This window comes from Girardinichthys multiradiatus, chromosome 4 (genome assembly GCF_021462225.1).
Source record: "Girardinichthys multiradiatus isolate DD_20200921_A chromosome 4, DD_fGirMul_XY1, whole genome shotgun sequence".
In the NCBI taxonomy this organism is placed as follows: Eukaryota; Metazoa; Chordata; class Actinopteri; order Cyprinodontiformes; family Goodeidae; genus Girardinichthys; species Girardinichthys multiradiatus.
Window position 1 is genome coordinate 42,714,101 of NC_061797.1, and position 13,653 is coordinate 42,727,753.

The 13,653-nt window shown below is 36.1% G+C and overlaps 1 protein-coding gene across 1 annotated transcript; it reads right to left on the reverse strand.

Moving 5' to 3' along the window:
- Positions 1–1,973: 1,973 nt before the first annotated feature.
- On the reverse strand, positions 1,974–11,086 carry LOC124866441 (very-long-chain (3R)-3-hydroxyacyl-CoA dehydratase-like). Its single transcript, XM_047362220.1, has 11 exons — positions 10,849–11,086; positions 8,371–8,416; positions 8,182–8,255; positions 7,623–7,787; positions 6,333–6,378; positions 6,103–6,213; positions 5,422–5,549; positions 4,025–4,137; positions 3,830–3,936; positions 3,615–3,746; positions 1,974–2,444 (listed from the first exon to the last, which is right to left on the reverse strand). Exons 1-11 carry the CDS (start codon positions 10,927–10,929, stop codon positions 2,368–2,370), a joined length of 1,080 nt encoding a protein of 359 aa, XP_047218176.1. The 5' UTR covers positions 10,930–11,086; the 3' UTR covers positions 1,974–2,367.
- Positions 11,087–13,653: the final 2,567 nt, after the last annotated feature.

Here is a 13,653-nt window from a genome sequence, read left to right on the forward strand (position 1 = left end):
GGTCCTCGGACTTAATAAAGTGCTATCCAAGAGCAGACCAAAACTGACATTTACCTAATAAATAATGCAGTTCAGACTGAAAATTATATCAGAAAATGCAACCAAAAGATTAAGTTTATAAATGTTACAGGAAAAAATGTCTATTTTTAAAAAATTGCCAAATGTTCTGAAATGTGAAACAAATACCGTGTCTTTGAATGCACCACAGTGAAGGTATCATATGATTGTTAGTGAACATTTGGTCTGCTGTGACAGTACATGGCTTGTAGCTTGTAAACGGTGGATTAAAAAGACTGAATTAAATGTTTAACTAGTCCAGGGAGCAGATCCATAACAGATGCACATCTCTAAAAATCATAAATGTCTTTTTCCATGCAGCAACTATGGACTTAAATCCAAAATAGATACCATGCAGAAGTATATAAAATATTGGTGAGATGAGATCTAAAGAAAAAAACTAATTAATAAGAGGTTTTCTAAATGACTTGATCACTAAATCACTTTTTTTAATCAAATGCCAAAATATTTGTTAAAGTATTTCTTAATAAATAAATAAAAAATTTAAAAAATTTGCATTATGATGCTGTAGAGCTATTTCTACCTGGATTTAGTGGAACCTTGGATGTTGCAGCTTTGGTTCTTCATCCAACCAAACAGATCCAGACACAGTTATACTCACAATGTCTTATGGCAAGAAAACCAGTAGCTTTACACCTCATACGCTTCTAAATCATGCAATTATGTTGGGGACAAGTTAAATATTTCTGCATTTTACAGAACAGGGTTTATGTCATTTAGTTCTATATACAGAGGTTTCACTACAGATATGGTCTGGCTTTAGATTGTAGTAACAATAATCTGTGATGTTTACTCTCAAAAGGTCATCAAAGGTCACTGAAGGTTAGCCTGCTTCCCGCCCCTTTCAAACCACACAGATCATTATGCGGTGCATTCACTTGCAACTGGATATCTCATATCTACTAATTTAAACATTAGATCAGATAGATTATAGGTTTGTGTACAGAACAATTAAATGTGTTTAATTTTTTGAAAAAATATATTTGTAATTAATCAGAAGTAACGTGACAAAGTCCAAGCCCTCATTTAAACCAGACTTTGTGAACCGTTGATGCATTCCTCAACACGCTGATATTCTTTAAAAATTCAATAAAAAAAATTAAAAAACTTGTAAAGAAAATAAAAATTAGTAAATCAATAATTTTCTTTAAATACGTAGCTCAATTAGATTTGACTATTTTTTACAATTTGTTTCCTCAATAAATAAATGAAACAATGACAGTGTTATCGCACACAAATTGTGTCTGCCTGGTTAATTTATGAATGATTTTTGTTTCATGCCAATAAAACTGCTGATTTATCTACGGAAATGATTAAGTTTGGGAGTTTCCATGTCCCAGAATCTAAAATAAATAAATGCACATGTAACAAATGTTTTAAAGCTGTGCAAAAGCAAAGTATATGTCAGAACAGGGGTGTCCAAAGTGTGGCCCATGAACCGATTTTGTGTGGCCCCCGACCACAATTCAAGAACATTTGACCCTCCAGCACCGGCGGTTGAGGTAGGTGGCGATTTGTTTTGTTTTAATTAGAACTAAATCTTTACTGACATACTGAGAAATGTGAGGAACAACACAAAGTATTAATCTTTAAATAATCATAATTTCTTTTTAATGTTTTGGTTCTGCAGTGATTGACCGAAAATCAAAAAATACTTAATTTGTTTCACTAAAATATCGCATGTTTAGTTCATCACTGAGCAGGTAAAAAGAAGATCAAGTTACCCATATTTTTTGAGTTTTTAATAAAACAAAAATTAAATATTTATGACCCTTTCAAGTTGATTTTGACCCATGTGGCAAAGATTTCGGACACTACTGTATTAGAATGAATCCTCACGTGCATTTCTAGCTTTGAGAAATGAACTAAGAATATTACGCATTTGACACCAGGTACTGGATTCCAACTCCTCCACGGGAGTTTATTTGTCAGAACCTAAAACAACCTTATTTAACACTATTTAAAATAAAACACTGTAAATAACTTTATCATTGTGTTAAAATATCAGCATTGGGTTTAAAAAGGAGAATTTATTCCCTTGAATAAATATAAACCAATTAATTCCCAAATGGACAGTGAGGGACGTGTCAGACTAGCATGTCCAGAGTTTAAGTAAGTCCTGGAGCTTGTGCAGCAGGAATTTACAGAAGAAAGTTCACCAAGTGGAGGAATGATGACACCATGATGCCATCAGTTCGAAGTGAAAGTGTAAGAAAATGAAAAAAAAAGGCATTAAGAGGGAATTAAACACCTGGTGCCAGGTGTATGAAAAGTAAAGACGTGGATCAGTTATTGGACTTTCTTCTTCCTGGATCGGTATCGTCTCCGTCTCTGCTTGTAGAGGTGTCGGAAGTTAATGAAGAGTCCTGGAGAAAGGGAGAACTTGTGTTATCATGCAGCTTATTGTAGCCCATCTAAACATGGTTCTTCTCATTCAATCCCTTCTCTAATTGAATTTTGCAGTTTTCTAGCACCTTACTGTCATGAAATGTTTCTTAACAGTGGACATTTACTTAAAATGATAAATCCACAACCTAAAACTGCTTGGACTGGGTTTTCCTGAACTACTGAGTCTCATGCATTTTCTTTTTTAAATTTAAGTCAACTTTCTGTCAGATTTTCTGTCTTGCAGCATCTTTATTATCGGACTTCTTTAATGCTGCCTAGACTCTGTATTTCAGTCCTTCTAGTTATGCTTCTTTTAACTACTTGGTCTCCTGTTTTAATTGACTGTCAACTGGTCTTTCCTAAAAATGTGACGTTGTGTCTCAATGAGATTCACCTGTAAAAATATACTTAAATAAAAGGAAAATACCGAAATGACTTCAGTCAGAAATAGTTAATGAAAAATTTCACACAGTTTTATAAGACAGTGAATAAGCTTATTGTGTCCTACTTTAATCCAATTAATAAAAAAAGAAGGAAACAGAATTCAAATTCAATTCAAAAATACTTTGATTCATTTAGAGATTTATTATGACGGGAATTTTTTTTAATGCAGTTTCAAGATTTAAGAAGTAATACTACCTGACACCTTTTGCACTGAGTACCTGTACTACAATTACTGTTACCAGTACTTATTATTATTGTTTTTTATTACTGTTATTACTACTGTTGGTACGATTACTGTTTTACTATTATTATATACTGCTACAATTATTACAATGATAATATATATGGTTATTAATGTTAATAACATTACTTATCATAAGTATTATCACCTTGCCATTATGTACCTTTTTATTGCGTCTACCTTAGTATTTGTATTAAAATCCATCCATCCATCAAAAGTATATAAAAATTATTATCTAATAGTTTATTTAAATCTACATTAATTTTTGTATTTGAACATTAAAAAGAGCCAGAAATCATCAGAGATGTGCCGATTTCTCCAATCAATAACTGAATATCGATTGGAGAAAATGTATTCTATGAAACATCTGATTTTCCGTGAATTTGTCAGAAGAATGTGCTCCAAACTAAAACAGTATTTCACACATAAAGATGCACAGGTTGTTCTGTCGGTGGATTCTCACCCAGAAACATGAGGACCAGGTAGAGCTGCAGAGTGTAGGAGAAACTCAACGATCGTCCGAGCACGGAGGGGAGCGGGATGCTGAACAGACGGGTCTCATCGAAGATGGGCAGGGACTGGATCACAGCGACCGCTGAAACAACAATATAACAATAAACTCAGCAACAAGCACAACCTGCTGCAGACGGTGGCTTCACTCAGCGGAAGACCACAAACCTTCGGCTACAACCCCAAGCGGGTACAGAGGGATCCACAGGCTGTATCTGAGCCATGTCAACAACTTCCACTCGGTGTCGATGCAGGCCAGCATGTAGAACGGGTATCTGACACAGAAAGAGAGAAAGTGAGGTTAACATACACAAGAAAACCACAAAGCAACCAACTAGAAATCACAGAAAGCAGGGAGCAGACCTGAAGATCTCTATGGTGCTCCACAGGTAGAACACAAAGAACACCACAGCTTTGTTCTGCATCTCCTCCAGGCTGCCGAAGATGACAAACAAAATGACGTTTCTCCCTGCCACCTAAAGGAGACAGGACCTCACATTAAAACACAAAATGTGTGAAAACCGAAGTCAGGAAACAATTTAGGGTTTGTTGGACACAGAAGCTCCAGACGTAAAAGCCCCAGTCTGAACAGAGAAGCAGCTTTCCCCAACAGCCAGACCGTGTTGTAAGCCAACCAGTCCATGCAGGGAGGAACAGCTCGCAGATTCAAGCCTAATTTTCTCAGCAAAAGCATCAAACCTGCACGGATGTTGAGTCGTGGACGTGGACGGACCTGGAGCAACGAGGAGACACTGGCCTCATCCATATATGGACTGAATGAGTTGAATGAGCGGCTCTTGACCCTCGCAAAGATTTTGCAGCTGTAATAACAGCCCAAATATGCAGAAGATTAATGCAGCACGCAGGACTTCCATGATAGCTTTCTTCCATTTCCGGGTCTGTCCCTCCTTTGTCATTTTTGTCCAATAGGAGAAATGATCTCCTCACACATGGTTTTGTTTACAAGTTATAATTCACTTGCAAAAAGTACAACGTGAAAGCAAAATGAAAATGTCCACTTTTTGTCTGAACCAAAGGACTTTCCTGGTGTGAATACGCTCATAATATTTAGGTAGATGATAACACATCAGTGCTTTAATCTCACATTTTGGACTAAGTTTTATGTAGGCAGACTGTTTCAGCTCATGAATCACTCTGCTGGGTGGATCATTTCTGTCTTTCTTGCGACTGGTTCTGTTTAGCTACCATGTTATATCCAACAAGTCAGGATAGAGACACCTCTCTGGTTTTTCCACCTGTTTTTTCAGTACTAAACCAGAGCTGGTTATGCTGTATTTGATTTAATCAGACAACAGAAATGACAACAGTAGCATCTTTAAATTTCTAGAAAGCTGATCTAGAAATGCTAGCGATCCCCAGCTTCATGAAGCTGTACACCTTCTCTCTTTACTGATAATGTGTAAGAACTGCTTAAAAACCGTATATTCCCATGCAACCTTAAGCAGATGTTTCTGCCTTGTGACTCACAAGAATCTGCAAACAGACTTAACTGAAATAGAAACTTGAGCTGCTTGTAAGTTCTGTCGTTCTCTACCAGAGTCAGGATACTTTAGATTAATAACAGGCGTCAAACCAGCCTGAAAACGAAAATCCAGATCATTTTGTGTTAAATGTTATATTTGAGTATAAGTCACTCTGTTCAAAATACATGAACTACTTCCTGCTGTAATGTTACTGGCCTTTTCATGTTTGTTGAGAAAAAAACAGAAAAATCAACTCGAGTATCTTGTTTTTATTACCTGGATCATAGCAGGAAAGAACTTGGTCTTAACTAGCCCAAGTAAGGGGTTAATGACCTCGAGCACGGCCATCATCTGACAGAAATACATCATGTCTGCCGCGGTGTGGAAGGTGTCATAGAACGAGTCTGTGGAGGCCGAGAGACACAAAAACAAGCATGATTAAGAAGCAGCCAATGCACCACAAATAACAGTAATCATTTGCCAAACAAATCCCTGCTGCGTTGTTGTGTTCCTGTTTCTATTCAAATGAGCTCATTTGTGCAAAGCTCCTGAAAAACAAAACAGAGCGCACTGGCTGCGTCCTCTGGACTCCTATTCTGCTTTTTTACAGCGTGAACCTAATTGTGTTGGTGTGCTTTCAGTTTTTGTGATCCAACGCTCGTCGGCCCAGTCTCTCATTATTCTGTCCATACATTTTAAAAGCTTTTAAAGAGGACAATAGTTTTGCAACTCATTCCTGTTTTCATTTTTTGTCTACAGTTCCAGAATCCAGATATTAAGTCAGGTTTAAAGTCAGATACTGAGATGAACTGTATAAAAGACATTAGAACTATACGAACATCTGATTTTAACTGTACATCTCTGCTCTTACCACTTAGATTTGATTTTTGGTTGCAGCTACACTGGATACTAAAAAACTAGTATGTAGTGAGTTTATATTTTTCTTTTAAAACAAACCTTGACCGAGGATGACGAGTCGAACGGTCATGTTGACGAAGATCCAGGAGAATCCCAGGAACTGCACCAGGTTGTACATGAACAAGTAGCCCTTCTTCAGTCCGAGGTAGGCTGAGGAAACAGAGGAAGAAGAGTTAACTAACACCAATGAACAACACTCAACAAATATCCTTGTCGACAGAGAAGGTCTATGGCAACGATACAGGCGGTGGCTGGAGAAAACGACTCACGGTCTTTACGAACTCTCGACTCCACGCTTATCTTGTTGATCTTCTCCTGAAACAACAAAAGAAGGTTAAGTTAGAGAGTGACATACTTACAATGTCAACATGTCTTAGTGGACAATCTTTTACATTTTATTACAGCATCCTGTATGGAAGCCCATTTCCACCACTCTGAAGAAAAAAAAAACCCAACAACTTGTGTCTCATAATTATGAGACTAAATTAAGTAAATTTAAAAACTCTAGGAAAGGTACTGTAATTATACATTTTGACATACTTAATACAGTGTTAAATATATTTTTTATAGATATTAGGTCATCTGTTTCTCATGTAAGCATTGGATGTGAAAGTACGGAAGATCATTGCATTCACCAAAGATTAAAAATAGACATCTTTTCTCATAGTTACGAGATCAGGATCTTGTAATTATGAGAAAAAAATGTCATAATTACGAGATCAGATGCCATAATTATGAGAAAGGATCCTGTAAGTATGACATTGCAGTTCCAATTAGGGAAACAGTTAAAGAGCAGTTCCACCTTATTTTTCATTATCTTGAGCATCTTTAATCTGCTCCAGTTCTAATGTGGTCCAAATGACAAAAAAGCACTAATATGGCCCTTTATGGAACTTTTACAAATTAAATAAAGGTTTCACAAATCCCAAATTGTGTTTATACGATTCTGCTGTTAGTGTAGAACAATCTAGTCCAGGTGGAAATGTGTCTAAGCATTGTAGTTTTAAAGTTGGACCAGATAAAGTTAAGTTATAATAATGAGATAGCCATTTCACAATTATGAGATCCAAGTTTTTTTTCCTCAGAGAGGCGGAAACGGGCTTTCATACATTAGCCGTCAGGATTTACAGTAAATAAAAAACAAATAAAGTGAATTTAAATGTGATATTTATTAGCTGTTGTGTGTAGGGAATCCAGCAGCACCAAAAGACAAAATAAAACTGACTTCATTCTCCCCCTTTTACACCAACACATAAATATGGTGGTCCACTATGGCTGAGCTGTGAGGAGGACATCTTCATTACAATAAAAGGCACTGTTAATTCAGAGGAATAAAAACACAAATGTTTTTATTTAACAAAAATCCTAAATAAACAAAGACATTAATTTTGTTAACAATGATCCAAAATATTTTCCATGTTATAGATTTTCCAGACTTCCAGACAGTTCATTTTTGGTTCATTCTAAAGGATAGTTAAAGAAAGGATGGATGGATGGATTGCAGCTACCAGGGATAGATGGTACCCAGGTTTGTTTCAATAATAAAAGCTCTTTCTTGCCTTGGCCTGGAGCTCCACCTCAGCATCCGACTCATCCAGCCAGCGGTCAAAGTCCGGACCCAGAAACACAGGTTTCTTTTCTCTTAGCGTCAGACGCTGCCACCAGCGCTCTTCACGCTTCTTGATCTTGATGTCCACCTGACGCTGAGTGGACTTTTGGTGGATCTAAAAGCAAACCAGCAGCGAACAAAAGGAGATGCTCTGAATGGTGACACACAGAGGAAACAAAATGTAGGGCAGCTGTAATGTGTAAGAAACTTTGTGTCTATATCTATTTCATAGTATTCCTCTCAGGTCATCTACATATTGCAAGATTGTGCTTGCAGACCTACATTAAACCAGCAGTTTGTAACATTTACTGTCAGTAAAAAAGTTGACAATGTTGTACATTCAGCTGGTAATCAGGATGTTTAACCAAAAGGCATAAAGAGTTCAAATTAAAAGTTCAAGAAAGAGGTTGTCCTGATTGACCTTCTTATGTACTATATTGCTGTTTATTCTGATATGAATAAAAATGTGTATACCATCACAAATGAGGAACAAAAAAAGGTATCAGCACCTCAGGTTTAACTGGTTCCAGGAACTCCAAACTGAACTCGTACTGGTTGTCTCCTTTAGCTCCATGACCCTGTGCTGTGGAGCAGTAACATCATTTTAACCATTTGTAGAATATTTTTCACATAAGTAGCACTTTTCACAAGAGCAGAATTATAACCAACGAACACTTCACATAAATGAAAGCACAAACCTCTGAACTGGAGCGTGTTGTCTTCCATCAAGCGGATATCAACGTTCTGGAAAACAAAAAGCTGCAGATTGAAACTCAGAAAATGGACAAAAAGATCAGGCCGGAATAAAAAAATTAAAGCTTTTAATTATTCAACTTTCTTAATATTTCACAGAAAAAAGAATAAGGATTAACAAAATATAGATAAGACAAATATTTACTTTACACCTAAAACCTTCATCTGTTAAACATAGCAGAAACAAACGTGATCCAAACTTCATGAAGGTGATGATGTTCTTTTTCTGTTGTTGAGAGGTTTATCAACTCTACAGCCAATTCAGAAGGTCGTTGTTCTGCAGTGTGCTAATTTGGGTAAATGACTTATGTGTGAAACCTGACAGCAGTTTTTCTGGAAGCCTGTTTCAGCTTTCATTAAGCCATTCTTTAAGAGGGTTGAACTAGATCCGGAAGCACCATGAAAGGTCATGCATCTTTTATGAGCCTACTGTCCAACAGATGCAGGATGAAAGGGCTAAATCTGCAGCTGGGTAAGAAAAGCAGAAGATTCAAACAAAGAGCCAATCAGAAGATCTAAATGAAGAACTGAAGAGCTCATTTTAAAACCACATCCTCTGAGCCTTGGCTCATTTAAACTGCATTTTCCTCTGACTCTCCTGCAGGGAAGCTTTAAGGGAGAGACACCTTATACTGGCAGGATACCTTTGTGGCCAACTGCTAATTATTTTATTTCTACTCAGTTTAAGTTGTTTAATGTAATAAAACTGCAGTTATTTACTAAATGATTCCACTTGTAAACACAGGTATTTGTGGCATTTAGAAGTAAAGTAAATTTGAAATGTAAAATAAGTACATTTATAGAGCTTAAGTACTGTTATTAAATTAATTCAATTTATTTGTAGGTGAGCTGAAACATTATTACTACGAATGTTTCAGTATTTCCTATGCAGGTGTATGTTTCTCAGTCATCCATAGAAACCCGTGTAAATATTTGTGTGTGGGAAAAAGTTTCTTAAACATGGGATAAGAATGTTAATTTGACTAAAGTCTAAATAAAAGCCATGAAATCTAAAAACTCACTGTTTCATTGGTCAGCAAACACATCGTCAGGTTTAGTGAAACTCAGATAAAGGTTATAAGGAAACACCATGACGCATTTATTGGGATACATTTGTACTCCCTTCTGGTCTATCATCTGAAAGTATGAAACCACCAGCAGCTCAAATCCATAGTCCGTGTTTTTAACACATGTAATTTTTGAATTAAAAGAAAGTTTCTACTAGTCAGGGTAGCACTACAGAATGCAGCCTGTACTCTTCCAGAACCTGTGGTTCTTATTTTAGAACTTCCCCAGAGCTTCTTAGGTACTTCCCAGGTACTTTCTACTTTCTAAAATTCCTTTAACCAACCACTTACTTCAATGGAAGATACACTGTTACCACTCACCTCATTATATAGCAAAGTCCCTGAAAGTAACCAGATTAAACATGAAAGTAAATTACAAGTACGTCCCAGGAATGGAACCAGAAAGTTCCATAAAAGTTCAATGAAACTTTAAGAAAGTAGCTAGTATCTTGTAAAAAAGTAACCAATAAGTATGACAAAACTTCCTGGATGCTCCCAAGTGAGTTCCATTTAAAGTTTCAGAAAAGTAAGTTCCAGGAAAGTGCCTAGTAAGTTGCATGACGGTTCAAAAAAAGTTCAATGAAAGTTCCAAGATTGTTCCTGGAAAGATGTGGATTTGTCCAGTAAGTCTGGAAAATCCCAAAAAGCATTCAGCAGATTCTGGGTAATTAACCCTTAAGTGCCAGAAAAGTACAGACTGTATTATTCAGCAGTACGTTTCAAGAAAGTACTTGCTAGGTGGCCGGAAAGCCCCCTACAAGTTCCAAACAAGAACCCTCCAAGTTCTGGGAACGTACGGGCTTTAACATGTAGTGATACCTAAATGAAAGTGTGTGTCATAAAGAGAGTCAGAATCAGCTAAAAATCGGCAGTCTATATTGGCCAGCGATATGTTGATCAGTGCACTTCTTTATACACCAGGAACCTTCATTCCATGGTGAAAACTAGATAAGAGTCTTGGATAGGTAGGTAAGAGAGATCCAGTTGCATTCAACTCAGATACTTTAAATACCTGCTCATATCTGTAGAGGAGTACACAAAATTCCCTAGAATTTAAAATGTTCTGAACACAACCCAAATCTGTGTGAATCACATTTAACATCTGTTTTCTTTGTCCTCAAGGCAGTCGGGGCTCGTTTTGCCACTTAGTGGGCGTAACCTTCAACGTACTGACGTCATGCGCATGGACTGTTTCAATCCAGCTAACCCGTCACTAGCTTACAGGAGAACTATAAAACATCAGAAAACAGCACTGAAAACGTTAAATAATGCTAAGTATCTTAATGGCATCCAGGTGCGGTTTGACCACCAGATAACCCTCATAATGCTATTGGGTGTTGGGCCGGACTGTCCTACCGTAGCATCGCTCAGTTCCACCCTAAGAAAGATCTCTCCGTGCCGCTGAGCCCAGTAAACATGAGGAGTCAGGATCTGCATGTCCACGCTGTGTTTTCTGATAACTACACGCCACGAAGAAGGAGGAAATTCATTCAGATTGATCAATGGAAGTCATCATCGAGACTGTCAAACACCACGGACCCATAGATACAGATGGAGGGTTCGACTTCCGGAAATATATTCTATACAGATTTCAAAATAAGAGCATCAGTAGGCAGCTCTTCTTCCTCTCTCGGTTTTTAACGGCTGGCCCCGTTCAACATGTTTGGACTGCTGCCATCTCCTGGACGTTAGTGATTCCTACAATCTCTCGCCAGTTTAATTTTTTCAAGTGTTCCTGCATTTTTTGTTACTTTTATTATTTTTGAATGTAGCACATGTAATTTTTACGAAATCAAAAATGCAAAAAGGACGATTTGTCACATTTAAGTTAAATATATTTTTGAATATCACTGATTTTAATATTTTAGCAAGATTGTCAATTGTGATCCATTCAGCAATCATTTTTAGTTTAATTTAGTTTCTGAAGATTATCTCGGACTTTTATCTTGTATTTTGTGATCCACAGAGAGGTCCTGATCCCAACTTTAGGAATCTCTGGTATACACTAGTTCCAGGTCTAGATTTTGTGTTTTCTAAAAACACAAATTGTTGCTCCAAGATAGGGTTTAATAAAACATTACAGTCAGTCATTTTCTACCGTTTCTTCCACAGTGGATCGCGGGGAAGCTGGTGCCTATCTCCAGCAGTCTATGGGCGGGGTACACCCTGGACAGGTCGCCAGTCCATCGCAGGGCTAAAACATTAAATTTATATGTAAATGTATATGCCCTGCTAATACATTTAAATGTGATTTTCCATCATTTTTGTGCTTTTCTGAGTATATAGCAAGCTTTTCAGCTTTGTTTTCTGTAAACAATTAGCTAAAGATTAGAGATTATTCTTTTCCTTAGTTTGATTATTCTTACAAACTTAAAATGTCTGATCACTATAAAGAAAAAAAACATTTGAATTAGAAGTTTAGTTTTGTTGTTGTGAAATTGTTAATATTATTAATATTATTATATATTAATTAATATATATTCATATTGAGTTTATATGTATTTGGATAATTGGATTTTACAATTTTTGCAAAATAAAGCTGTTTTTTTTATTTTTTTAGATGTTTTTTAACATTCTAAAAAATATTAAAAACAAAGTAAAAATTATTCACTTCTTTCAAAATATCTTTACGTCTTTCACAGATAGTTAAAGCAAAAACAAGGTATAAACTTGTAAAGAAATACATACTTAAAAAAGACAACAATCCCAGAAAAATCAGGACTGAGTACAACCATTTGTCTTTCCTATTATTTTCCATTTTGTTTGTCTCATAAACAATTTCTTTTCTAGTTTTTTCAGATCCTTGTGATAATATATAACACACTCCTAGCAATGGATAAACATGGAAATAAAATCAACGTTATTCAGTACTGTATGGCAAACTGGTAAATGAGTAAATCATATTTAGTTTTTTTTATTAAATGACCTGAGCTAAACTTTGATTCTTTAGAAGTGGCCCAAGACAAACTCATACACTAGTTCATAAATTAAAATTTTATGAGTATTTCCAAACTGTGGCAATTCATTATGACAAATACTGCTCCTTTTTCTCCATATATGGGGTACAGTGCAAAAGAGTTTGGTCACTGCTAATGCAAGGACTCATGATTTATCTCACATTGCCTTTAAAGCTGATAGTGCTTGGAAAATAATGCACTGAATGTGGACAGAAACTGAAGGGAAAATGCACCAAAAATTGTATTTGTTTCTAAAGAGCCATGAAAAAACATAACTTTGTGCCTTAAGGTAAGAGCATTTTTAAGCCTAAGTAATGTATATGTCAGATTTAGGTGGCTTAGCATTAAAACATATAATATTCATGCAAAAAAAGGAGCCAAATTCCACCCAAAAGCTTCTAGAAAATTATTAATCATTTTGAAAGATTGGATTCTGCTTAAACATAACATGGCGATTTGAGGGATGACTCAACTTTTGGGCAGTCCTGTAAGATTCGTCATCATTTCCTAAAATACGCACATCTTATTTCTAACGTCAATATGTGGTTGGGATTATACAGTAATACGGCATACTTTAAATTAAATTTGACATTATGCTTATGACTTTATATCTCTGTGTCAGCACATGACTTTCATGCAAACAATGATTATGTTTGCTTAACTTTAAAGCAACTTTATGGATTCTTGGTAATTCGTGCAAAAATTTAAAAGTTGCATGATATCATTTCATATAAAAAAACAAAAAACAAAAAAAACAGCAGTTACCTCTACTCCTGCAAAAATAATATAATATATATATTACAGAGGTTATAATGTTATGTGCCTTGAGATGATATTTGGGGGGAATTGGTACTATATATGAAATAACCACCGATTTAATTAGGTGGTTTTCTGCTGCATAGAATATTATATCTTTGTTCTGTTTTGCTCTTTTACAGCAATAAAAGCAGAATAAACAGATATTAGTTTGAGTATATCTTGCAACCAACTGCCAACTGCCTTGACAATCCATGGGTGTGCTTCTAAGCAGCCAACTTCCTTTTTCTTGTACAAGCAAAACATGTAGGAAACATTTTTTCAGTTAGCTAACCAGTAGTGTGCAGCAACAAGTCGGGGAGGGGCAGGGCTGTAAATTCTGTGCACAGTATAGCCAAATAAACCTCAATAAGTCCATCACTTTCTCTGACATTTAAAAAAATGACTA

Excerpts from the sequence above, each read along its gene's own strand:
- LOC124866441 (XM_047362220.1), bottom strand. The coding sequence starts at position 10,929 with ATGCAGATCCTGACTCCTCATGTTTACTGGGCTCAGCGGCACGGAGAG. Across the intron at positions 7,788-8,181 it reads TGGAACCAGTTAAACCTGAG|ATCCACCAAAAGTCCACTCA; the intron begins GTGCTGATACCT and ends GTTTGCTTTTAG. Across the intron at positions 6,214-6,332 it reads GTCGAGAGTTCGTAAAGACC|CCTACCTCGGACTGAAGAAG; the intron begins GTGAGTCGTTTT and ends CTGTTTCCTCAG.